The sequence below is a fragment of the Staurois parvus genome, unplaced genomic scaffold, assembly GCF_062004578.1.
Source record: "Staurois parvus isolate SC_StPar_1 unplaced genomic scaffold, SC_StPar_1.0 ptg000081l, whole genome shotgun sequence".
In the NCBI taxonomy this organism is placed as follows: Eukaryota; Metazoa; Chordata; class Amphibia; order Anura; family Ranidae; genus Staurois; species Staurois parvus.
The window spans coordinates 15,929,276-15,956,970 of NW_028317877.1; the positions used below are offsets into that span (position 1 = coordinate 15,929,276).

The following is a 27,695-nucleotide window of genomic DNA, read 5'->3' on the forward strand; positions in this document are numbered from 1 at the left end:
TGCCTAGCAACATGAAAAAAAAAATAAAGTTAAAAAATGCAAAACGCATCAAAAACACGTAGAAAATGCATGTGCAAAAAACGCACAAACGGATCAAAGCAAACTGCATAGGTGTGAACCTTGCCTAAAGTCCATAGAAAAAGGAAGGGGGGCACAAAGCTTCTAGCCATTTGTATGGTTTGACTATACATAGTCCTCCAGAGAGGGATTCATCTGATCAAGTGCCAAGGCTATACACTGCATTATAGGTTGCTCCTTATTTCTGGTTGTAAGCCTATAATATTTTGAAAGAGTTGAAAATTTGTGAACCTATGGAAGCATCAAACCCAAACCTCATCCCTAATCTTCACGTTTCATCACCAAAATTTTCTTTTACATTCAGTCAATTCCGATAGATTTATATTAGTTTAACTCTCAAAACAGGAAGTGATTGGGAGACAGCCCCGATAAAGGTTTAATTTTAGGATATTTAAAGTCATATTAAAAGGCAGATTTAAAAAAAACAAACATGTTATACTTACCATCTCTGTGCAGTGGCTTTGCACAGAGCAGCCCTGATCCTCCTCTTCTTGGGTCCCTCGCTGGCCCCTCCCTCCTTCCTGCCAAGTGCCCCCATAACAGGCAGCTTGCTATGGGGGCACCTGAGCAGGCTCAACCCTACCCCCCGCTCTCAACTCATTGGCTGTGATTGACTGTAGCAGGAGCCAAAGGTTCTCTCTCTCTGGTTGGTGTCAGGCTCTCTCTCTACCAGGGATGGGGGGTGTCCTAGGGCAGCACAAAACCTAAATACACCACTGACTAAAGGGCCAAGTCCAACCCCTGAAAAACAACTCTACACCATAATCCACCAAACTTTACATCTGGTACAATGCAGTCAGGCAAGTACTGTTCTCCTGGCAATCGCCAAACTCAGACACGTCCATTGGATTGCCAGCCAGAGAAGCCAATTCAGGTATGCACAGCCCTTCAAACAAAATTGGACAGTGGAGGAGCTGGACGTGATATCACTGATGACGCGTCATCAGTGATGTCACGTCATCAGTGATGTCACATCCTCCTCCTCTGCTTTGATTGCCAGCTAGGGCCGCTCCATAGGAACCTGTGATGTTTGTGTCACCGCCTGCAGCGGAAGTCTGCACACCAGATGCCCTTCACAACGGAGCATTGATGAGCCTTTTATCACTTTTATCCTCTGAGTTACTTACTTTGCTCAATAAATTGAGTTTTAATAAAAAATAAAAGTTTATTTACTGCTACACTCAAATGTCACTTGTATATTTTTTTCTTTGTTTGCACAGTACAAAGTTTAATTCTGCTTCTAAAGACAAGCAGCCTGAAGTGTGTGCCCCCTCCATAGCCTCTATGGGCATTTAGCAATTTCAGGACTAGGTTACTTTTGTCCTCCAACAGTTTTTTCCTCTTAACATTCCTTACGGTCATGTGACTGGTCAATCAAGCTCCTTTCCTTCTCCCACCTACAGTATTACCACTCAAAGGAGGAGGCTTAGGCCATGCCTACTCTTCTCTCGCTGATTGATAGCTGCATGCCAGCGCTGGCTCTGGAAGACTGACAGCTGCCGGCAGCCAATAGCAGCCATTGACATGCAGGGAGGGTGCAAGTAGCTGGTCTTGCCTAGGGCGCTAAATAATCTAACACCGGCCCTGGCTACATTACTGTAAAGGAAGGCAGCAGCTGCATCCCCATACAGTGTGTGCTCCAGGCGGCTCTATCCACATAAAAAAAGCATCCAATGTGCTGTACAGGACACAGTGCCATATGAATGAGCCCGAAGACCTCATACATACACAGAGTGCATTTCTGTGCCCAGGAGCCACAGTTGTTTGTGTACAGCCACAGGCAGTAGCCTGTACAAATCAATGCAAGTATACAATCCAAATGCACACGTTCCTGTGTTAAAAACAGTAAAAGTTTACAAATAAATAATTGTTCTTCATAAATTTAGGCCGAGATGTATTCTGCTACATGTCTTTGGTGAAAATAACCCAAATTAGGATGTATTGTTTAGTTTGTAGGAAAGTTATAGAGTTCACAAACTATGGTATAGATCTGAATATTGATCAATCCTGAAGTACTGACAGCCAATCTAATTTCTTGAGGTCCAAGAATGTCAGAACAGTACAGATATCCCCCAAATGACAACTTTTTGCAAATTAGACAGTCCGACATATTTCATAAGAGGCATGGCGAGTTTTTGAAGTTGTAATTTTTTTGTCAATTTTTCGGAAAATTAAAAAATGTAAAAAACAATTTTCACCATTTTTTTTTTTTTTTACATACTGTCACCAGCACAGTACATCATCATCATATAACTGGCATGGAGGTGATCAGGGACACTGACTGGTGACAGTATTAAAAAAAAAGTTAATTTAAAATTTTTTTTTTATTAGTTTTAATTTTCTATTACATTGTTTGCTCTCTTTTTTTTGTACACAGTTTGCTTATAGCAAAGGATTACTTTGCTATAAGCAAGCATTTACCTGAATGACATTGATTCATTCAGGGTTTTTTTTTTTTGTGCTTAGCTGTGATTTTGCCATGGCTAATCACATGACACAGCTGGGCTGTGATTGGCCCAGCTTGTGAATGTGATTGCTGTGACCATTCACAGCTAGCACACTTGTATACAATGGATGGCATGAAAGGAATCCATCCATTGTGTACAACTGTCATGTGACCTGCTGTGATTGGTCACAGCAGGTCACATGGTACTGGAAATGGAGCCAGTACACAGATCTGTCATCGGCAGTGTCCAAGGTGACAGATCGCGCCGCAGAGCGGCCCTGCGGGCAGGCGCACTGCGCATGCCTGAAAGGATGCCATATGGTATCCACCTGGAGGGATGAGCTGCTCGCCCGGCCACCATCTGGCTATAGGCCGGGCGACAACTGGTTAAATCTGCCGACAAGGGGGGCTGACATCGCTCTAGCGCACCCTGCTGTCCAGCCGAAGTTCACACAGACTTGACAGGCTTGCATCACAGGCTTTGTCCTGACACCTCTCCAGCGCTCCCTGCTGTCCAGATGGCCATCCTGTTCCATGCTCCAGATAACAACTCCATGGTGTTGTGCCTCATTTAACCCCTTATAAGTCTACTTATATACTCCTACATGTAAGTAGTTTTATTTATGTTCACCATTAAATATTTACAGTCTACACTCAGAGGCACTGTGTTTCTCTTCTCATCCATTCCAGAGTCTTTGCTTCCCTCTACCACAGCTTGCCAGGTGTTTCAGACCGGTTATTCCTCCGCCAACTCCTGTTCCCACATCCAGCCTAGACTATACAGACTGCTTATTCCATGCGCCCCCCCTTTTTCATGTCCTGGATACGTCTGTGTATGGTGACTCTTGAAGCACTGACACCTGCAGTAGTCCACTCTTTGTGAAGCAAAGGCTATTCAAGAATTTGGGGGAAATTCACAATCTTCTCAAGGCTGCAGTTATCCCTGTTCCTTCCACTCAACTTTCCATTAATATGCTTGGATACAGCACACTGTGAACAGCCAGCTTCTTTAGCAATGACCTTTTGTGACTTACCCTCCTTGTGGAGAGTGTCAATGACTGTCTTCTGGACAACTGTCAAGTCAGCAGTCTTCCCCATGATTTTGTAACCTACTGAACTAGACTGATACCATTTAAAGACTCAGGAAACCTTTACAGGTGTTTTGAGTTAGAGTGTGAAACCAGGAGTCTATAATATTGAACTTTTTCACAAAATTCTAATTTTCTGAGATACTGTTTTTGGAGTTTTTTTTACTAGCTGTAAGCCATAGTCATCCAAATTAAAAGAAAGAAATTCTTGAAATATATCTCATTATTTTTAATGAATCTATATAATATATGAGTTTCACTTTATGAATTTAATTACTGCAATAAATTAACTTTTTGATTTTATTCTAATTTATTGAGATGCACCTGTAAATCTATGAATATGTCAATGAGCAATATATTCTGTCCGATTATTATAGGGATAATTGGAAAGCTTAAAGTCCCCTGTGCACATTGGGAAACAATTTTAAGGTCGTATAATTCATTGTCTTCTTAAAGAGAAGTATGATCATGATTGTGCCTTTTTTTTTTTTACTGAATTGTATGGCAGTAATTTCTATTATACTAATTGCGTATTATCTGATAATGTTGACAAATAAACTGCATGTATTTATGAGACATTGTAGATAACCTCTGCTCTTCCTGATAAATCTGAATGCAAAAAGCATTAAAGTCAGGAAGCTGCTAATTCAAGTACTACAAAAAGTAACATTTCAAAGAAAATATTTGGTATCAAGTATAGGAAGTGGCTATCAGGAATTGGGCTATCAAGACATTAGGAAAAACTTGATAATATATGCTATCAATATATTTTTTTATTGATGTATATGGAATTTCTTCTATATGTTTTTCTATGAATAAAAATACAGATTAGAATTATTTGTGACTAGTCCCTAAGTTAATTGGCATTAAGTCCAATACAGACTTCCACGCCTGAATCTCTTTTGGAATTCTCTATTTATAAGGTATATGGTGCATTGGTGATCAACCAGTCCTAAGATAAGTATATTTAAATTCCATTTTATTACATAAACCATCATTAAATGTGTAATGCTCAATTATTTCTTCCTTCAGTTATCATCCAGGGTACTTCCTGGACTGAGATAAAGGCTTCAGGATAACACAATTATGTAAATCTTGGTGCTTGTGAACCCCTTGGCTGTTTTTACAAATGTTTGACACAGAGGAGTCTCCTCTCCACCCCCCCCCCCCCCCCGCATCCTCTCACATTGTGACTTTAAAGTGCATGTCATGGCACTAAAATCCCATTAGCAGTACATTTGCAATACAAGCACATTTCTTCTTATTTTATCCATTTAACACCCTTTCGCTGCCACTGATGTAAAGCTTTGAGATGGAAGTGATGTAGTGGTGCCCCCCAGCCAAGTTTCCCAAGCAACACCTTGGAAGAACATCCATTCAATGACCTCCCCTGGCTAGTATGAATTGGAACTGAAATGTACTGTCATTTCTGTTTTAGATGTCACTTGCCTCAGCAGCTATGGACAGGAAAGAAACAAACAGAACGCGATCAGTACTCCTATAGATTCAGTGGAGGGCAGGGGAGACATCAGGGGCCTATTAGAGCCACTGATGCCTCATTTAAGAGAACCTGTCACAGCAGTATGCTATCACACCTATCCAGGTTGCATTTGAGCCATTTCTGCATTGTGTTTTGCAGTGCATTTTGCACCTGTGTTTTTGATGCATTGCAAGGTTTTTTTCATGGTATTTAATTTTTCTTGTTGCTAGGCAGATTTGAAAAGCAAAATGCATCAAAAATGCAGCAAACACGCACGACATGCTTTTCTGCACTCTTTCCATTGAAGTCTATAGGACACGAAAAAAAAACTTTTCACGTTCAAAAAAGTCCCTGACCTTTTCCAGAAAATGCAGAGATGTGAACATGTCCCATAGGAAATCATGTTAAATGGACTGTATTGTGTTTCTGCAAAACATTGCGAAAACCGCTTAGGTGGGAACCTAGGGTAATAGCAATAAGTTAAGTGAAAAAAAAAAGCATAGAAACTAAAGTTACACTCAAAAACCTTAACCCCCCTCTCCAGAAAAATAAAAAGTGAAAGCTTCCCCACAAACACAAATGCATGTTCATTGCACAAGCCGGAATGAAAGCAATTATTTTAGGCAGTGAAGGGATACTGTAGTTTTGTCCTCCTTTTTCACTCATCCATTCACAAAAAGCCTAAAGCTTTCTGTGAATGGACAAGGAGGAATATGTTGTTCATCCACTCCTTTTCTCCCATTGTCAATTCACAAAACATCTTTTACTCTGTGAAAAGAATACAAGGCGTTTTCACTGTCACAACTGCTGCTCTCATTCACACAATGGTGGAAGAACAATGCTGTGTGTAGAATTCAACATAAACAGCAGCCATCCTCTGGGGGGAATCATCATTAGAGGTAACTTATTTTATGTGTGTGATGTGTCTAAATATTTTTTTCTCCTGGGGTTTAGCTTTAAACAGACCCAATGGGTAGAAAGAAGGGTTCATTCTCATGGCTTTCACTTTAATTCAGCTTGAGGTGATTGTAGCCGTATTAGTGCACTTGCGACAGAAACAATTGAGTACTGACATGATCCTTTTTTTAATGTTTATTTTTTTTAAGTTAGTGCAAATAAAAAAAGGATCACATCAGTACTTTAATTCAGAAAACTGAGGGCATCTTGTGGCCAAAAATAGGTACTGTGGGGAACTTCTAACACTGCAGTTTGAGTTATTTTTTTTTTTTTTTTTTTACCCAACAGCTGAGAAACATTGAAATAATGCTGTTTTTAGAGGTATTTGTCCATTTTTACACATCAGTTTAGAAGCTAAAATATAGAAATTGTGTTTGAATTATGACAGAGCTGCATCTACTTTTTTGCCTGCTTTTCTGTGTCTCTGGACATTGATAAGTTAGATTCCAATCATGTCCACGTCAGTGCAAAAATGACACTACTTGTAAATGTGCCTGTTAAGAATTATAGAAGCAGATTTACTGTATATCTAATCTGTTCCCTCGAAGAATCTCACTGTAATATTACAGAAATAACATCATCAGTATGAAAATGCTGTGTTGGGGTCCACAAGGCTCTAACAGTTCTTGAGATGCAGAAAAATTCAAACATTCAGCATCCAGTATGTTTTTTTTTTTTTCCTCCTTCCTTGCACCAGTCTGCAGGCAGCTCTAAGACAAAGAAAACAGAGGCTTAATACTTCTTCACCAAGAGATGTTCATCTTTGCTTCAGCCTCTAGATGGTGCTGTGCATACAGCAAGTACAGTACATGATCTGCAGAACTACAGAATCATCCCAACCTAGGAGCACTGTGGCTGACTTACTGAAGAAGTAGAGAGCATGTTTAAATTTGCAAAGTGAATTTTCACTTAAGTCATGTGCAAGGGAAAGCAAATTTGCTTGCACGTGACTGGATGATTAAAATCAGCATAATAAATTATGCACTAAGCTAAGTGAAATATCGCTTTGCAAATGGGACACGATGTACTGCTATATTATTATTATTTATTACAGGTGCTTATAGAGCGCCGTCAATTTACACATCGCTTTACATATATATTGTACATTCACATCAGTCCCTAACCCTCAAGGGGTGTACAATCTAAGGTCCCTAACTTACATTCATATACAAGCTATAGAAAGTGAATCAAGTGCGATGTTAGAATTCACATAATTAATACACAATTAAAACAGCCCGACTATGCCTGCCCTTTCTGCCCAGCTCCACCATTCATAGAAGCCATTCTACAGCCTCTATGAATGAAAAATGATCTATGCATGGAGAACAGGTGGATGACTGAAAGGTCTACCTCCTCCATTCATAGATCATATTTCATTTATAGACGCTGTGGTACAAGCTTCTATGAATGGAGATGCTGAGTGGAAAGGTCGGGCATAGTCGGGAACTCTTGATGAATGCCAGTCACTGCTCCCTCAGTTCTATTAACCCCTGCAGCACCAAAAGATTACAGAAATAGGGATTGGGGGCATCGATAAAGGAGGATTTCAGCTAACAGAAAATACATCTTGGCACAAGGGACACATCCTACTAACTGTAAGTAATGTCCCTTGTACGGTTTGTTTGTTTAAGTATTATTTTGTCTGCACTTGGGCTTTACAGTCAGCGACAGTGCCTTAAAAAAAGACTAAGGCCACCAAGTGACAAACATTGCAAGCACATATATTATACAAATAGCTTGCATTCCATCACATTGATACTGCCATACAACTACATGGCAGCTGTAGTGGAGCTACACTTTATTGCCAGAAGTATCGGGACACATCTCTAAATCATTGGATTCAGGTGTTCCAATCGCCTCCATGGCCACAGGTGTATAAAATCAAGCACCTAGGCATGCAGACTGGTTCTACAAACATTTGTGAAAGAATGGGTCACTCTCAGGAGCTCAGTGAATTCAAGATTGATACCGTGATAGGTTGCCACCTGTGCAATAAGTCCATCCATGAAATTTCCTTGCCACTAAATATTCCACAGTCAACTGTTAGTGGTATTATCACAAAGTGGGAACAACAGCAACTCAACCACAAATAATTACAGAGCGGGGTCATCGCATGCTGAAGTGCACAGAATTCGACAACTGTCTGCAAAGTCAATAGCTAAAGACCTCCAAACTTTGTGTGGCATTCAGATTAGCACAACCGCGCATAGAAAGCTTCATAGAATGGGTTTCCATGGCCGAGCAGCTGCATCCAAGCCTTACATCACCAAGTGCAATGCAGTGTGTCGGAATCAGTGGTCTAAAGCAGTGGACTCTAGAGCAGTGGAGACGTGTTCTCTGGAGTGAGGAATCACGCTTCTCTGTCTGGCAATCCCATGGACATGTGTGGGCTTGGCGGTTGGCAGGAGAACATACGGTACTTACTGACTGCATTGTGCCAAGTGTAAAGTTTGGTGGAGGGGGCTTATGGTGTGGGGTTGTTTTTCAGGAATTGGGCTTGGCCTCTTAGTTCCATTGAAGGGAACTCTTAAGTTGTCAGCATACCAAGACATTTTGGACAATTTCATGCTCCCAGCTTTGTGGGAACAGTTTGGGGATGGCCCCTTCCTCTTCCAACTTGACTGCGCACCAGTGCACAAAGCCAGGTCCATAAATGAGTGAGTTTGGGGTGGAGGAACTTAACTGGCTTGCACAGAGTCTTGACCTCAACCCGATAGAACACCTTTTTGGAACAGTTTGGGGATGGCCCCTCCCTGTTCCAACATGACTGCGCACCAGTGCACAAAGCAAGGTCCATAAAGACATGGATGAGCGAGTTTGGGGTGGAGGAACTTGACTGGCCTGCACACAGTCCTGACCTCAACCCAATAGGACATCTTTGGGATGAATTAGAGTGGAGACTGAGAGCCAGACCTTCTCCTCCGACATCAGTGCCTGACCTCACAAATGCACTTCTGGAAGAATAATCAAACATTCCCATAGACACACTGCTAAACCTTGTGGACAGCCTTCATAGAACAGTTGAAGAGGTCATAGCTGCAAAGGGTGGGCCAACTCAATATTGAACCCTATGGACTAAGACTCGGATGCTATTAAGGTTCATGTGCATGTAAAGGCAGGAGGCCCAATACTTTTGGCAATATAGTGTATATGAAATGTTGGGTAGCATGAAGTCTCTGTGATGCAGAGCTTCCCCTTTTCTTTGTGGTGGCATGGTTGACATAACAATTCATACATGTATCACTGCGATAAACAGGAAGACAAACAACGGATCATATGCATTAGTTCCTAACCAGTTCTCTATTTTACCTTCAGTTATAATAGTGTCCTTTACTTTAAAAATACATTTAATAATAAAAGACATAAGGTATTTAGTTCGGTATTTATGAGGCATATAAATAAAGAAAACAGCATCAAATTTGTTTCTGCAATAACTTTATTTAGTTTCTATATTACGCAGCCCCAAACAGTGCTGCCTCACAGCTGCCTCAACAAATCCAATGTTCAATTACAGAAATCAACAATGGAATCACAACAATAAAAATAAGAACTCTGGAATGTCTGTACAGTTTGTATCTTTATAATGCCATTTGTTTTTTTTTTTAAGGATATCTGTTGAGAAGCAAATCATCCATGTGGGAATACTCTGAAGGAATCAGCAGTTTACCAACTAAATCCTATGCGGTCCAAATGTCAGTCAACTGCTGTTTGTGTTAGAGCTTTCCCACAAGAATGTATTGAAGAAAAACAGAATCCCTTTACCATCAGCAAGCAGCAAGCATGAATGTAGAAAATCCAGTTTTACACATTTCTGGTAAAATCTATTTTGACCATCAGTGAACCGAAGAAGTAAACCTCTTTACTAAATAATTAAGATCTAAAGAATATACAATTAGTAAGCACAAAACAAAATCTAATAATATAAAGATTAAAAGGTATGGATACATGAATTCCAAAGGAGCTTGGTTTTGAAAGGAATGTGCTTTTTCTTTTAAGGCTAAGTTTACACTAGTGGCTGTGTTTGTCACCCCCCCGAAAAGTGATCTGCGGTAAATACCTTTTTGAAGGTTTGACAGGTGGTGACGAGGTGATAATTAAACTGGAGCTCCATCCAAAAGGGAAAGTTCCGCTTTAAGCCTTTGTCCCCCGCTCCCCATTAAGTATTAGCACCTTTGGGGAATGGGTATCCGAATTTGACAGGCACCCGCTCCCACTTCCGCTGCGAGCACCTAGGTACCCCCCCCCCCCCGGTCTTCTGGAACACGTGACAGGTCCCAGAAGACTACGGGGCCATTCACAGAGTGCAGCGCTTCTCACGCATGCGCAGTGGGCACCCGGCTGTAAAGCCGCAAGCTGTGACAGCCAAGTGCCCACACTGAAGAAGATGCCGGGGCTGGGGAGAGAAGATGGCCGGTGAAACCAGCCGTGGTGAGGACACCGCTGGACCAAGGGACAGTTAAGTGGCTGTATTTTAAAAGTCAGCAGCTACAGTTTTTGTAGCTGCGGACTTTTTTTCTTCTTTCAGCTGGAACTCCGCTTTAAACACCTTTTCACCTGTTTTCACCCTGTTGATGACACAACACCACACTGCAACCTTGTGCGATACATGCAGTTACAGGGCAGTTGTGGTGCAGCCCCAATCACTTGAAAGGGTCGCATTTGGCAGCAGTAATTGTTGCTGCAACGTGTGTGTGTGGCCTGGGGGGGGGGGGGGGGGTTGGGGGATGAGGGATGGGGGTGCTGCATGTGTAAACTTAGCCTAATAGTGCCGTGTAAAATTGTAGCAATAGTTTTGTCCTCCAGTGCATTTATGGTAAAAACCCAAACCAGTTTCAGAACTTTGGTCAGGCTATTATCACTGCATGCATCTTTCTCACACTTCATGTCCCAATGAGAGGAGGTGAGGTAAAACAGGATCACAGTCAGCAATAGGAACTTATTAAAGCTAAACATCAGCAAAATGTCTGTTCTTATAACAGTGGTTGCAAGCCATGCATTGTAGTAACTAACAACAACATACCCCTTTTATTACTTTTTCATCTGCTGAAAACCAGGCTGATGAAAACAAGTATGTGATTAGAGCTTAGGTCTACACATCAAGTATACAATTCGATAATAGAATTGACTGATTTCTGCGGTGCAATTAATACCTAGGTTATTACCTAGGTTACCTATTATTGCCCAACAAGCCAATATCAGGGGGTAGCTGGAGAGGAGGCACAGAAAGCAGGGATAGGTAGCACAGCTTTACACAATTCACACCAAACCTTTTAAAATTGGCAACACTATTCCTCAGCCCCTGACTGTACCTGTCTACAGTCCTCGTGGGCAGGACAAGTACTGTACTCTGTTACTCTGGATTTGGATTTTTTTTTTTAACTGATCTTTTAGGTTTATATAAGTGAGACTTATTCACATAACTGTGTACACTGTACCTAGGTTTAGACACTATTTAACCATTCTCCTTTAAGCCACATCAAATATTCTGAGCAATGTAGCCACACCCATATCTTCTCTGTCTCAGGGTTTCCCTCATTTCTAAGTTACAGAGTTGGAAGAAGACACAATATTGGGGAGACAATGACTGAATCCCAAATAAGCAAAGCTAGGCTTCTGGTTTGATGCTATACCAAGTGGTTGTCTCCTGGGAAGCCTGCTTTCAAACTTACATATTGCTTTATATGGTCCATAGTTGGGGACATTTAGGGACCACATTAGAAGTGCTTTGGCACATCAAAATGGCTTCACATTCATTTGCAAATGTATGAAACAAAAACCTCTGCTTTTAACCTGAGTTGTATAAAACAAAAACAAAAAAAAGTTTAGTTAGGGTTTTTTGTGCTATTGACTAGCTAGAGCAGGGGTGGGCAAACTTTTTGACTTGAGGGCCACAATGGGTTCATATATTGGATCAAGAGTAGATGAATGATGTGTATGTGTGAATTAATATAAATTAAATTAAAATTTGACTTACCTTTGCTCCGCGCGTTCCTCTCGCCGTGTTCCCGCGCCGTTCCGGTCTTCAGGGCGGACTGTGAGAGGAGCCTAGCTCCCCTCACGTTCGTCACGCTGCCCCGCCTACACACATCCTGACAGCCAATCACTGGCTATCAGGATGTGAGTGGCAGCGAGACTGGCCAATCATTGCATTTGAGCATGCTGAATGATGCAAATGTTTGCCTGCCCTGGCTGTTTTTTTTTTGTATCACGCTCCGCGGGCCGGATTAAAAGGTCCGCCGGGCCGTATATGCCCATTCCTGAGCTAGAGTGTGCTCTGGGAAACGTTTGTACGGTTTCTATCCTGTGACACACATTTGGAGAGATAGAATCCAATCTCAAAAAAGCTAAAAGCAGCAGACTTTGGAAGTGGACTGAAATCTTTCAATGCTCATCTAGCATAAAGATTTTCCAACCACCAGTAACATTTTATCAGAACATTAAAAATGTGCGTATGCAAACATCAATGTCACACATATACATGCGCACTATTGCATAACAATGTACATTTTGCATGCAGATTTGTATGCATTTTGTCAGGGTAAGGACTTGTCACAGTGCCATGTAAGGAAATAAAACTGCAGGTAACATGCATCCTATGTGCATCCATCAATTTTAATAGTGCTTTCAAATGCACTGTCACTTTTTTTTTTTATGTGCCCCAATACAGGGCAGGTGTCTAAACAGGCACCATTGAAGACAATGGATTTGGCATGTAGTGTGATTCTGTGCAATATAGTGCAAGCTTTACATCACAGCAAACAATGGAACATATATTGGTAAATAAAATTAATATTTAAAAGTAAAATAATGGTTAATAGTTCAGCAGGCATGTATTCAGCAGTTACTGAATTCAAAGTTGAGCAAGATAAAATAAAAAAAATAAAGGCTATCTGCTATCTTTAATTCTCAGTCTTTATTAAACAGGAATTTTTCTTCTAAGAAATGATCGGTAACGGCTCTATTTTCAACCTAATGCTTTTTCTTATGTTGGTGATTAGTCCCGAGTAAATGAGCTGGTCATCTTATAGTAAAGAAATAGGGGTCTTAGAGATTTATTTTTTTTTTAACGATAAAAATGCTCCCAATATTAATGACATATTGGGAAGATGAAAACAAATAGCTGTTTTTATTTTACTTGCTTGCAGACCAACAATAAAGCATCCTTATTAGGCGTCAGGATTCATGCATGACTACAATAGGGGGGAGGGTGTCTTCATCACTCAGTGTTCCTGGGTTTTATTCTACCTTGCCCTGAATATTGTTTTCTGAAAATATATCAGACAGTGTGGAATGGTCTCATTAACCTCTATGGGGAAAGAAACTAGTCATACACAGGGTAGGTCAGCACTAAAACACAGCTCATGTACTACAAACTTCATGACTTGCCCTGTGTGTGCATGACAAATTCTGTTCACAATAGAAGTGAATGAGGAGCATTCTAAACACATTAATTCACATAGGAACTTCAGTCATGCTATGAAGTGAAACTACATCTCTTGCTATGTATCTGTCTACAAGAGTTCTAACTTATAAAAGAGCATACTGAAACAAAGGAAAATCTAGTAGATATTCCAGATTAATAAATAATGTATGTTTTATTGTAAAACCACAAGATTTTAACATTCAGACTGTAGCACACAGTTAAATAACTAGCATGTTAAACAGAAAAGATGTATGTTTTGATTGCTGAATATATAAGATCCTTCTTGATGCCTCAAATCATTTCAAGTAAATTTTTTAGGAAAATATAGACAAACTTCTATAATTGGTAGTGCAAACTGCTTTACATGTACCTTTTAGCAGCGTATCTGTTGCAGAAGTACATTTTCCTGATCCACACCCAGTTTATTGCTTGATATCTATTGTGGGGGAGATGGACTTTCGTAGTCAAAGATGCCTATAACACCAAGGGAAATTCCATTTTGTTATGTTAGGACCCTTACAGTATGATGTGGCGATCAAGATTAATTAGCACAAAAATCTGCCACCCAGAAATTTGGTGAAAAGGTTTTCATAGTTTGATAATCGACTGTCCTCTTGTACAAAGAGTTTCCTAAACCTGCAGATCTAGCTGCTCATCCCAAGTAGACAAAACTGTGGTCCATTCCAAAATGCCAAGATGTATCACACCTGAGCCAAGCATGGTTTGGCCAGCAAGAGGAGAAGCAGAACACAAGCACAGGCACTGCAGTTTTAGATATTTAATGACCGCTGGGGCTGTTTCTGTCACATATTTTATGTGCTGCTATTATTTGCAAAGTTAAAAAGGCCCTTTCCTCCAAGTCAGCTTATGAATTGGCAACGTCAGCGTAAGAAGTGCTACTGATGAGTCTGAAAAAGGGTCTATCAGATGAATTGTGGATAAAAACAAGAGTGAATTTGTAAAGCCTAATGCCCAATAGAGATAAAACATATTTCTCAGGCATTCCAAATAACAAATTCCATACCAGTATGTCAAATAAAAAATAGATATATACAAAGTATTCATTAGTAACAGCTCTATATCAGTGCAGCGGAGAGTGCTTTAAAGAAAAGACCTGGGGGTTGGGTCCATACAGCCTAAAGGTCTACCTTCTCCGGTTAGGCAGTATTTGTGTGTGCTGACTGGCTTTTGCCAACCAAGGCTCTAAACCACAGAATTTATATTTTTCAAAGCGGTCAGCTGATGTTACAGGTCTTCGACTTAATCCAAATAATAAAAGGTCACACTGTGGGTTTATGATAAACTAAAGCGTTGTCTTACTAATAAAACAAAAGCTCAACAATCTCAGTATGAACAGCTCATCTTATGTACACAACTGGATATCTAAGGTCCTGCATCTATCATGTTCTTTCACAAAGGATGCAGAACATAAATACCCTCACCATCCCTTGTATAATTGATTACCCTCACCATTCCACACAATCACACACATCTATGGACTATCTGGTAAAGAAGAAAGTACTGGTTGACTGCTAACAGAACAACAGTGTAAATTCTAACATGCATAACCTTTAAAATTATTGCGTTGATAATGGCAACTGGAATTTATTCCCGCGGTATAAAACAGCAGCTCTTTCAGTTATCATTAAATAATCTTGATTACTATCAGTAACTTTATCCAAGTCCTGCCAAAGTGGGGACTCAAATGTAACAGACAGCTCGCTTACAGCCAGATGGCTCTTCTGACGCTGTCTATCAGATTTTCAGGTTCTGCATTAGTTGCTTTTAAAACACAAAATGTCCCATTATAGTCTGAGAGACACAGGCAAAATGTACAAACATACATAGGGGGAAACACCCTTGTCTGGAAGTTGTACCCTAGGGACACTGGAATGGATTATATCCAATGGGAAAGTGGGAGCAAGCACTGACATGGTAGTTCTCAAACTCCTGCTTTTTCCTTGATACACCAGGATAATATTGCTGCTCCGAAACCACGCACAAATATCCAGGCTGTCTGCATATAGTTGGTCTATTGCTGCTCCTGGGCACTGCCAAGGAAATCCCTGTAAAGAAAAGAAAGGCTTGGTGACATGTTTTTTGACTCTTGTTAATGAAAAGGAAATGTTACTGTTAAGGATCTTGGTAATGAAGGGTGCATAATGAGTAAACAATTGTCATGTGCTTTAATACACATTTCTTTAAACATGAATTGTATGTTTTGGGCATTTACCCTGAAAGTAGGTTAATTTTTCCCAGTTATCTGTTTGGTGTCCTTACAGTACAGTAGGCTTATAGCAGTGCCAAACTCATACATTTATTTGGGGTCCCCAGAGAGCCTGATGTGTTTTATAATGTTCTGTAAATCGCATTCTTTGGCGTCTCAAAAAAGATGGCAAAGCAAACGATTTCAATATCAGTGACCAATGATACACTATTTGGGATCTCAGTTTGGTTAACAACTACTGGTTTGTAATACTCAAGTTATGGCTAAGGCAGCTAAGGCTATTTGCTGAAAAATAGTATTTTTGTCTTGCCTGTGTAGCACCCTCTAGTCTGCTACTAGGATTAATATAGGTAAATTTATTCTGTATGACTCATGGTAACTGTGTGAATCTGTAATTAAGTCATGCAACCTGACCTACAGTAATCTGACCTAACAGGTTGAGACTATCGCCTCCACCTGGTTCTGGAGGATCATGGAAGCTTCCAGAAGCTAGTGGGCGGAAGGGGTGGAGACTTAAATCTGCACATGTATGAGCATCTAACCAATCCCAGGTTTGGAGGCCTTGGTAGAGTGGTGAGGCCAACCCATAAATATAGGGGGAGGTTAGGCTGGCAGGGTAGTCGAGTGGAATATGGAGTGCTGAGGAGGCTGGTGGTGGCTTGGGAGGGGTCCCCTAGGTTTAGGGGTGCTGGACTCCAGGCTGGGCTCGGGCTGGCGCAGGAGGATCCATTCAGCATTACAGTATGACCAGGATCAAGGCCTGTGAGCTGTGGGAGCAAGGAGGACAGAGTAAGTACATCAGCACACCCAGGGATTCACAAGGGGGAAGATTGCCATGTGTAGCAAGCTTTCAAAGGACAGCGTTGTGCTTAACCCTTTATCTTTGTCCTGGGAGATCTTCAGAGCAGCCAGGAGGGCTGGTACTGTCTGCAGGCTGTAGAGCTGTGAGCATTTCTACAGGGAACAGGAGATATCTCTGCATGTAGTTTGCAACAATCTAAGCAAAATTTCAGAGGATCTGAGAGTTTCTAGCCCGTAAGGGGCTTTTGCTACTGATTTGTAAAGGAGAAGAACAGTTCAGGATCTGTTTCTGTAATTGGAAGGAAGTTGTTCCTTTGCATCAATTCAGTCAAGATGAACATCCCATAATCCCTATTACCCTATCCAAGTTATTTCCCCTAATAAAATAACAAAATTAAATTTAGAGTTTAGGGGGACCTTGAAACACAGTGGCCCTCAAGAGGGTATAGCTACACCCGCAAAATCCTTTTCCTGGAGTACATGACACACGACAAATAATCTGGTTTCGTGGGTTATGCTGCTGCCTTCAGGAGATTGGACAATGGCAAACAACCCAGTATAATCTCTCCCACTCCAAGAAAGCCTCAGTTTTTGTAGTAGGCAAGAATAGGAGTGGATCATATTAAAGAGAAGATGGACCTGTGTGCCATAATATACAACAAAAATTGGATTTTTTTTTCTACTTACTTACCTGTAAAATCTATTTCTTTGAGTACATCACGGGACAAAGAGCAGGCCATAATACATAACTATCTGGGATATGCACCACCTATAGGTGACTAGACCAGGGGTGGGCAAAATTTTTGACTTGAGGGCCACAATGGGTTCATATATTGGACCCGGGGGCCGGACCAAGAGTAGATGAATGATGTGTATGTGTCATCCATAGTAAGTATAGTAATATTCCCCCATAGTAAGCATAGTAATTAATCCCCCATATAGTAATTCATCCCCCATATAGTAATTCATCCCCCATATAGTAATTCATCCCTCATATAGTAATTCATCCCCCATATAGTAATTCATCCCCCCTATAGTAATTCATTCCCCATATTAATTCATCCCCCATATAGTATTTCATCCCCCACAGTACTATTCCCCCCCAAGTAGTAAGCCAAGTCCCCCCTGTGTCAATTCACTTACCTTTGATCCGCGCGTTCCTCTCGCCGTGTTCCCGCGCCGTTCCGGTCTTCAGGGCGGACTGTGAGAGGATCCTAGCTCCCCTCCCCTCACGTTCGTCACACTGCCTCGCCAACACACATCCTGATAGCCACATCCGCGGGCCGGATTAAAAGGTCCGCCGGGCCGTAGTTTGCCCATTGCTGGACTAGACTCTGGCAGACCAAAAAACAGACAGGAATTCCTCCCCCTCCTACCAGGAATTCCCTACGTTTTGTAGCAAGCATTGAACTCCCAGAAAGAGGGGCAGGACTTCTGTGTTCCGTGATGTACTCAAAGTAATGGATTTTACAGGTAAGTAGAAAAAAATCTAATTTTCTTTATCATACATCACAGGACGTAGAGCAGGCTTTAATAGATAACTACCTGGGATGTCCCAAAGCAATGCCCTTGAGGGGAGGAAGACACAACAAGAAACACAGTCACCAGCTAAGGAACTATTCCGACACACGTAACACACTATGGCCAAAAGCAGTATACTTTGCAGCTCCCACATCCACTAGGTAGAACCTTGTGAATGAATGAACCGAAACCCAGGTAGCGGCCTTGCAAACTTGATCCACGGACGCCTGATGGCGAATTGCCCAAGAGGCCCTTATACCTCTGGTAGAATGCGCAATTATCCGAAATGGTGGGGCTTTCCCCTTCAAGCCATAAGCCTGAGAAATTTTCTTGCAGATCCAAAGAGAAATAGTTGTTTTGGATGCCGCTTGCCCTTTCCTGGGGAATTCTGGTAGCACAAACAAGGAGTCTGACCTTCTAAACTGTGCTGACCTCTCCATATAGGATTCTCACGGCCCGCACTACATCCAAAGAATGCAGGGACCTTTCTCCTGCTGCCTGGTGATTCGGGAAGAAAGAGGGCAGGACAATGTCCTGATTTAAATGAAAATTTGACACCATTTAGGCAGAAAAGATGCACAAGGATGCAACACTACCTTATGATGAAAAATCAAAAATGGTTCCTTACATGAGAGAGCAGCCAGCCCCAGCACCCTCCTTGCAGAATTGCAATCAAAAAAGCTACCTTTCGAGTCATAAGGTCCAGTGGAATATCGCCAATGGGCTCAAAAGGTGACTTATGCAAAACTATCAGAACGAAATTAAATTAAAGTCCCAAGAACATAAGGGTGGTTTTATAGGAAGAATCATATGTGGTACCCCCAGAGAGTGTGAAGCAATTAGTCTCTAAAAATATAGACAAAGCAGAAATCTGGCCCTTAATGGTGCCTAAAGCCAACTTCATCTCTACTCCAGACTGGAGAAAAGAGAATTCTCCCAATCACCAATTCCCTGGGATGCCATTTTCTGGACTCTGTAATAGATGTTCCTAGAATCCGCCTTCCTGGCATTCAAACGCATAGAGACCATTGAGCCAGAAATCCCTCGCTCTCTCAAGATATGGGACTCAATAGCCAAGCCATCAAATTCAGTGAGCATAAAGCAGGGTGGAATATTGGTCCCTGAGACAGCAGGTCCAGCCAGGCAAGTCCAAGGCCCATCCACCGCCATCCTTACAATATGTGCATACCAGGCCCTCCTGGGGCTACCAATATCATCCAAACTCTCTCTTCCCACATCCTGCATAAGAGACATGGGAGAAGCTGAATTGGGGGTGAAACATAAATTAGAGAACTGGTCCCAAGGAACCACTAGAGCTTTGGCCCCGATCACAAGTGGATCTCTTGTCCTCAACTTGTTGAATCTGGACACCAAAAGATCTACATCTGGGGTACCCCAACGCTGGCAAATCGCCAGAAAAATTTCAGGATGTAGACCCCACTCACCTGGAACTAACTTCTGGTGACTGAGAAAATCTGCTTGCCACTTCTCCACCCCCTGAAATGTGTACAGCTGACAGACAAGGTACATACAACTCTGCTCAATACAGAATGTGGTTCACTTCCTTCTGAGCTGACCAGCTCCTGGTGCCTCATTGGTGGTTGATGTAAGCCACGGCAGTGGCATTGTCGGACTAAATCCTGACCGGGTACCCCCTCAGTCTGACTGTCCAAAACTTCAGAGCCAAAAGGAGTGAAAATCTTTTAGGAGGTACAAAAATCCTGTCTGGGTGCTCCCAGTCTGCATAAATCACCTGCTTCAAAAGCGGATGAAGAGGAAAAGCCTGGGCACTCTGTGGAGTCTGCAGTGACCCCAGGGAGGAATAGGAAACCTCAGAAGTTTCTACAGGGGGCAGTTTGCAGCCAGAGCATACCATACTTGTAAGCAACTCCACCAGCAACCTCTGGGACTGGGATGCAGAAACTGCCTGACCCTCCTCAGGGATTGACTTTTCTGAAGTGGAGTCCTCTGCCTGGCCTTCTTCCAATTCATCAATAGCCTCCTCCTCAGTCTCCTCCACCCATTCTTGCTCTAACACAGGAGGCTAAAGGGAGGGTGACCTTTCACACTTCTTACTTCCCTGCATTATAGAAGCAATCATGCCAGCGATCTTATTTTCTAAACCCACCAAAGCGGTCTCCAAATCGTCCTTAGTAACATATGCTGACGTGGAATCTCCAATCTTTGCCACAATGCCAGATAAACATAGTGGCTCAGATTGGCCTATGCCCTCTGACCTTTCACGGGAAGCTACCGCAGAAGAACATCGACCTGGTGGCAAGACACATGCGCCCCTCCCTGCTGCTTTACCCCACTCCGCTTCCTGGAATACATTACTCACTCCAAGCGAACTGACAAACTGCTAAGGCTTTGTGACTTCCCACCTACCCAGTTAGCAGACTGCTTCCCTTAAGGCTAGGCTGTAATCCAAACAGAGCAGCTATCACAGCGTAACCTGCAGAAGCAAACACACAATCCCACATTTGGTCTGGCAACTAGACATGCAAATCACATCACCTTCAAGACACTGGCGAAAAAACTGAGGGACTTCCTGTGTAGCATGGTTTATATAGGGAAGGACTTCCTGTCTATTTTATGGTCTGCCAGTGTCCTATAGGCGGTGCATAATGCAGACAGGTATGTATTATAGCCTGCTCTGTGTCCCGTGATGTACGATAAAGAAAAAGGGTTTTACAGGTAGGACAAAAATCCTGTTTTCTAAACCGTACATTATGGGACACAGGAGAAGTTGTCCAAGATGCCCAAAAGTAGTCCAACTGAAATGGCTAATAGGCCATAGACACACCAGAGTCTGAGCCTGCTGGTCTTATGTTGCCACTACGTTAAGTTGCAGTGGTCTCGAGTGAATCTTGGCACTGGGTCAGCCTGAAAGAAGGCCCAAAATCCTCATGAAAAAGTGGATGGTTGAAAAGCTTCTGGACTGAAGGGTCCAAAAAAGGGGGCAAGGAGACCAGAGTTTGTCCAGGGGAAGAAAGACTCTGGACAGGAGTGTATCTAAGACTAGGCCCAAATACCCCAATAGGTGAGTTGGTCCCATCTATGATTTCTGGAGATTTAGGATGCACCCAAATATCTGTAAGGTCTACATGATCCATCGAACATTGGATGACAGTCTAAGCTTGCTGTTCTCGAAGGTCATCCAGATTTCCCACTATGGGATTGCCCTGCCCAGGTGCCAAAAGGAAGGGCAATAAAATCATACTATTGCGCGCGCACAGCAAAATGCAGGTGACATGCTGGAGGAATAGGTATGTGCAAGTAAGCATCCTTGATATCCACAGAGGGCAGAAGATGCCCTAAGTGAAGGAAAGCAATGACTGACCCAGAAAATTCCATGAAGAATTTTTTTTTAACTTAAAAGGAGTCTGTTGAGAACATTTACACCCAGTATGGGGTGGGCACCTTCTTTTGCTTTAGGGGCAGTGAACAGGTTTGAATAGAAACCCTGGAACCGATATCCAGAAGGATATAGCCGATATCCTTCTGGATATCGGCTATACCTCCTTAGAGAAGAGAATATCAGCTATGCTTTGCAAGGATGTTGTCAAAATTGACAATATGAAGCAGGGTAGCGGTACAGACAAAAATTCTAGTATGTAACCCCCAGACACAATATTCTGGACCCGAGTATCAGAAATAACCTGGGACCAGATGGCCGCTAAGGCCAACAAAATGTCCCCCCCCTCTGACAAGTGGTGGCACTCTGTTATTGAGAGGAGGGTTTGTTTCAGGTCGTATGACAAAACTGATTTCCAGGTTTGGACTTTGACTCAGGGGCTTGAGAGAGAAGAAAGGACATTTTACTCACTGGTGTTTTTGCCATCTTCTTTCTGGGACAAAAAGGTTTCGTTGATAAAGGAGTCCAAAGATTCACCAAAAAAGCATTCCCCAGCAGAGGGCATATACACAAGACTTTTTGCATGAAATCTCCACAAGCCAGCATCTGAGCCAAAGGATCCTCTACATTTGCACCAAAAGGAGACCCATTCTGGATATCCGGCAAATGGGAAATATCCAATAGCCCACTAAAGCAATAAAGCAGGGGCAGGAGCTCCAGTTGTTGGAGGACAGGAGGATCTGTTGGTACAAAACCAGGATCCCAAGTTACGGCCTTGGATTGTATAGCTAGAGTCTAACAACAACTGGTTGTGTGGCAGGGCCTGCAAAGGAGAACAATGCTTTAGAGAGGGCTTCTAATTTCTTATCCACAGGATCCTTGAACATTGGAATGTCCTCTACAAGGACTGTTAAAGTTGTGTTAAGACAGAAAATGGCTGGGTCCACAAATGGGACAGCCCACCTCTTCAACATGATATTGCTGGCCAAACACTTGTGGGGGGGGGGGGAATCTTTTCAGGATGAGGCTAGTTACCCTACACACACTACAAACATACTATAAAAGCGAATGTCCAGGGAGGGTTTTAGCAGGCATTTTCCTGATAAGTCAGACTGGTGATCTTTGACAAGGCTGCCAAATGTTAATCTAGGTCATGTGCTCTGCATCAATAAGAATCAAAACGTTATCCTTACGTTTGAGGAATATATCAGTGGACTGAACCCTCTCATATACTGAACCTTTGGAATCAAATGAGTTACCATCACCATCCCCCTCATCGGAAAATGCAGATGCAACTGTAGCCAGAGATCACAGATGGACTCTGGGGAGAGAATGAGAAGGCTTGCTTCTGGCCTCTGAGGTCTGAGGCCTCCAATATTCCTGAACGTGTTCCTATAAATTTAGACACTGTAACTGAAAACAGTTAATTTGATAAGAGGAGGGAGTCACCATTGGCGTAGCAACCCAGTTTTGGGACAGCGATCCTGACGTAGAGAATGATTCCTAGGAAAAGTACTGCACCCCCCCCCCCCTTCCTGTGATATTAGTCAAAACTTAAGTCTTCGGGCCCACCAGCCCAGTCTCCATTTGCTTAAAATTCACCACGGTAAGTAAGGAATTCACATGCCTCCTGTATTTAGACAATGGGGTTGATTTACTAAAGGCAAATAGACTGTGCACTTTGAAAAGTGCAGTTGCACTCTGCAAGAGTAGTTGCTACAGAGCTTAATGAATGAGGTAAAAATTCACTTAGCAAAGAATACCCAATCCCGTGCAAGGGAAATAGAAAAAACAGCATTTCTGATAGCACATGATTTGATTATGGAAGTCAGCAAAGCATCTATTCACTTACTAAGCCATGGAGCAACTGCTCTTGCAAAGTGCACAGTTTGACTTTAGTAAACCAACCCCAATATTTGCTTATCCTGGAGTTCAGATACAGTTTGCTTGGATTTTTCAGTGAAGCAGCACTGTAAACTGAATAGTGAATGATGAATTCTAATATGAGTCACAGCAATCTGCATAATGCACTAAACTTGCCTGTCTACATATGCATTGATGCTGCAATTTACAAAGTAGTGAAGATTTTGCAATTACGTAGTAAAGATATGTGACAAAATGTAAAATAAGGGAAACAGTCATGTAAATTTACCAGACTAAAGCATGGAATTGTTTTCTCTGAATGTGACTGGGCAATGAAATTAACTATTTCCCCATACATATTAAATGGAGTGATATCACAGCTGGCTCCTGTACAAAGAGGACATTGTATGCTGGCACTAACACCATGCTGTAATGATGGGAGAACCTCGGCTGCCAACATATCTGGCAGCAATATCCTTGCCAACATTATGAAAATTAATTGCACTACATGCCATATAAATCAGGAAAGGAAATTGATATTGAATAGAGGCCAGTTCTATCATCAACAATATAGGTGAGTGGGGAATAGCCCATCTATACTTAAAGTGTTACTAAACCCACAACAGTAAAATCAGTCTGTATATGCAGTCAAGCATGCTTGTTATACTCACTGTGGAACCTTAGGGGTTAATCCTATGTATTGTGTAAAAATTATGTTTGATCCTGTCTTCTCTGATCCTCCCATTCTTTTGCTGTCCCTAATCCATCCACCATACTTAGAGGTACAGTGGCAAAAGGAACATGCAGTTTGGTATTTTTTTTTTGGGGGGGTGCATGTGATCAGCACAGGGCCATTCAACGCTGTCCAAACAGAGGGTCAACGCTATGCAGCTTCATAAGACAGTCATAGGAGACTGAAAACTCCTCCTATAAGATTAACCAATGCTCAGTCAGACACTGATAGAAGTCACAAGACTGCTATACACTGCTGATGAGAAAAGGTATTTGCCAGATAATATTTACTAAAATAATTGCATTTCCATGTTCTGTGTACTGTGGAAGACTGGATATATGGATATAGTGAATGCAGGGTCATGGGTTTAGTAGAACTTTAAATGCACTGCAAGATCCTACATTCCCCCCCCCCCCAAATCAGCTGAAACATGGAAGTAGTACATGCTCTGTGAAGGACTACAGAGAAAAGGGAACATTCTTTGACCAACATGCTTGTAAACTGAAAGTATTCTACAAGCCCCATGGCTCGAAAGGATGCTCGGGTCTGCTGCATTGTTTCCCTATTTCAAGCAGTATATGGCTGTCCTTGTATCCTGCTTACCTCAGTATCTGTCGTAATTCTGGACTCTTATATATGTATTTGTGCCGGTATCCAAGGTCTTTGTGGAAAGGGACAAATTGCACTTTGTAATCACGTAAACTCTTTGCTGGGGCAGCAATGTTGTAAAGCTGAAGAAAATACACATTTAAATTCATTAAAAAACTACAAGCATAATACATTACAAGTAATGGACTACAAGAAAGCTAACAGGTCTTTCCACTGATCCATCAATAGCTTGCAAGAGATCACTCGGGAGAAGAGTATGAAATGAACAAATCAGCACTATTAATTCATGCTGGGGTTTTAATCCACCTTCTTGGCCTCTGACTAAGGCTCAATAGATCTCTGAAATTAATGCCACCATCCCATACAAGCAAACCCATATATGTTCACTGAAGCTGTTCTCAGAAATATCATAAAATTAGGGACAGTTGGTTAGAACATAGCTTTACCTGTAATGAACGTACCTATAATAAATTGAAAATTGGGTATTGTACAGCTGCCTGCTAGAAATCACGAGGTTTGATGTCCTACGTATTTTGCTGGACCAGGACTAATTTTGAACTTAATTTCTATCTGTGCTGATTATATATATATCACTTGGAGAGGGATAGGTGGGTACACATAGGATAGGTAAATACATACGGTCAAAGGTTTTTTTGGGTTTCCTATTCTGCATCTCTATAGTTCAGAAAGTTCAAAAGGCAGGCACTGTGAATCCTGTGCCACAGCAGTGCATACTAACTTGGAATAGTAAATGGTCGTCACAGAATTCAAGACAGTAAACATGTGGCTGCCTTCACAAGTTTCCAAATCTACTAAGTTAGAAATAATTGAAGCACAATGTGGGAGATGAATATAAGATTTTAAATCATGACCATACACACGTCTAAAGTTTTAAAAAGATTACATTTATGCTTTAACATGCAGTCTCATTTAAAAAAAAAAAAAAACTAAAAAAAAACTGATAATAATGGAAAATATATGAGCTGGCATAATTGACTTCTCTTTTTTAAAACTTTAGTGTCCTGGCTGTCATTCTAATAGTTTTGTTTTATTACATTCTAATGCAGGCCATAGATGGGTCGAAAATCGGCCGATTTTTCGGCCGAAAATAAAATCGGCCGATTTTCGGATCGTTAGTGGGCGATTTGGTCGGCCGTTTTTCGGTATTTTGGCCGTTTTTTTTTTCGGTAAAGTTGGAAAAAAATCGGCCGATTTTGCCGATCGGCCGATTTTCGCGGCAATTAGTGGGCAAATCGGCCGATTTTTTACCGATAAAAAATCTGCGCATGAGCAGTGACCTGCAAGAGGAAGACAAAAAGAAGAAGAGGAAGACGATGAAGAAGAGGAAGAAGAAGAAGAAGAGGAAGAAGAAGAGGATGAAGAAGAAGAGGATGAGGATGAAGAAGAAGAGGATGAGGATGAAGAAGAAGAAGAAGAGGATGAGGATGAGGATGAAGAAGAGGATGAGGATGAGGAAGAAGATGAGGATGAGGAAGAAGATGAGGATGAGGAAGAAGAAGAGGATGAGGATGAAGAAGAAGAAGATGAAGAAGAGGATGAGGATGAGGATGAAGAAGAAGAGGAGGATGACGAAGAAGAAGAGAATGAGGATGAAGAAGAAGAAGAAGAGGAGGATGAGGATGATGAAGAAGAAGAGGATGAGGATGATGATGATGAAGAAGAGGATGAGGATGATGATGAAGAAGAAGAGGATGAGGATGATGATGAAGAAGAAGAATAGGATGAGGATGCAGAAGAAGAAGAAGAGGATGAGGATGAAGAAGAAGAAGAAGAGGATGAGGATGATGAAGAAGAAGAGGATGAGGATGAAGAAGAAGAGGATGAGGATGAAGAAGAGGATGAGGATGAAGAAGAGGATGAGGATGAAGAAGAAGAAGAAGAAGAAGAGGATGAGGATGAAGAAGAAGAAGAGGATGAGGATGAAGAAGAAGAAGAAGAGGATGAGGATGAAGAAGAAGAAGAAGAAGAAGAAGTAGGATGAAAATAAGAAGAATTCCAGTCCAGCAAAAAGTGTCCCTGCAGAGAGCTCCGCTATTTCTGACAGTTCTCTGACAGTTCCTTGACATTTACAGCGGTTGAAACATTGTATCTATTTGTTTCCGAATAAAAACATCTGTATCCTAAATGGAAACAAATAGATACATTGTTGCAACTTCTATAAATGTCAAGGAACTGTCACAGAACTGTCAAAGAAATAGCAGAGCTCTCTGCAGGGACACTTTTTGCCAGCTCTAGACGGGTAGAAAATCGGCCGATTTTTTTTACCATTGATGGTAACGTCGGCCACTTGAACAACCGATTTTTCGTTTTTTAAAAGAAAAATCTGCAGTTTTTCTCCCCATCTATGGCCTGCATAAGTCTGTGACTCAGTATCAAAGCCAGAAAATCTGGAAGAACCCTATGAACACTGCTATATTCCCTTTCTAACAAACTTTGCAATAAAAAAAACAGGGAATTTTAGTACATATTTAAGCTGGCCAACTGCAACAAAGTAATGCAGGCCATAGATGGGGAGAAAAACTGCAGATTTTTCTTTTAAAAAACGAAAAATCGGTTGTTCAAGTGGCCGACGTTACCATCAATGGTAAAAAAAATCGGCCGATTTTCTACCCGTCTAGAGCCGGCAAAAAGTGTCCCTGCAGAGAGCTCTGCTATTTCTTTGACAGTTCTCTGACAGTTCCTTGACATTTATAGAAGTTGCAACAATGTATCTATTTGTTTCCATTTAGGATACAGATGTTTTTATTCGGAAACAAATAGATACAATGTTTCAACCGCTGTAAATGTCAAGGAACTGTCAGAGAACTGTCAGAAATAGCGGAGCTCTCTGCAGAGACACTTTTTGCTGGACTGGAATTCTTCTTATATTCATCCTACTTCTTCTTCTTCTTCATCCTCATCCTCTTCTTCATCCTCATCCTCTTCTTCATCCTCATCCTCATCCTCTTCTTCATCCTCATCCTCTTCCTCTTCTTCATCATCATCCTCTTCCTCATCCTCTTCTTCTTCCTCATCCTCTTCTTCTGCTTCATCTTCATCCTCATCCTCTTCTTCTTTTTCATCATCATCCTCATCCTCTTCTTCTTCTTC

At 41.7% G+C, this 27,695-nt stretch overlaps 1 protein-coding gene across 1 annotated transcript in view; it reads right to left on the reverse strand.

The window, feature by feature from the left end:
- Positions 1-9,467: 9,467 nt before the first annotated feature.
- Positions 9,468-27,695, reverse strand: part of ABHD12 (abhydrolase domain containing 12, lysophospholipase) — a 129,536-nt gene continuing 111,308 nt past the window's right edge. Inside the window, exons 12-13 of the mRNA XM_089669813.1 lie at positions 24,579-24,706; positions 9,468-15,538 (exon numbers count right to left, since the gene is read on the reverse strand). Coding sequence (XP_089525939.1) covers positions 15,505-15,538; positions 24,579-24,706 — 162 coding nt within the window. The 3' untranslated portion in view covers positions 9,468-15,504. The remainder of the gene's footprint in view (positions 15,539-24,578; positions 24,707-27,695) is intronic.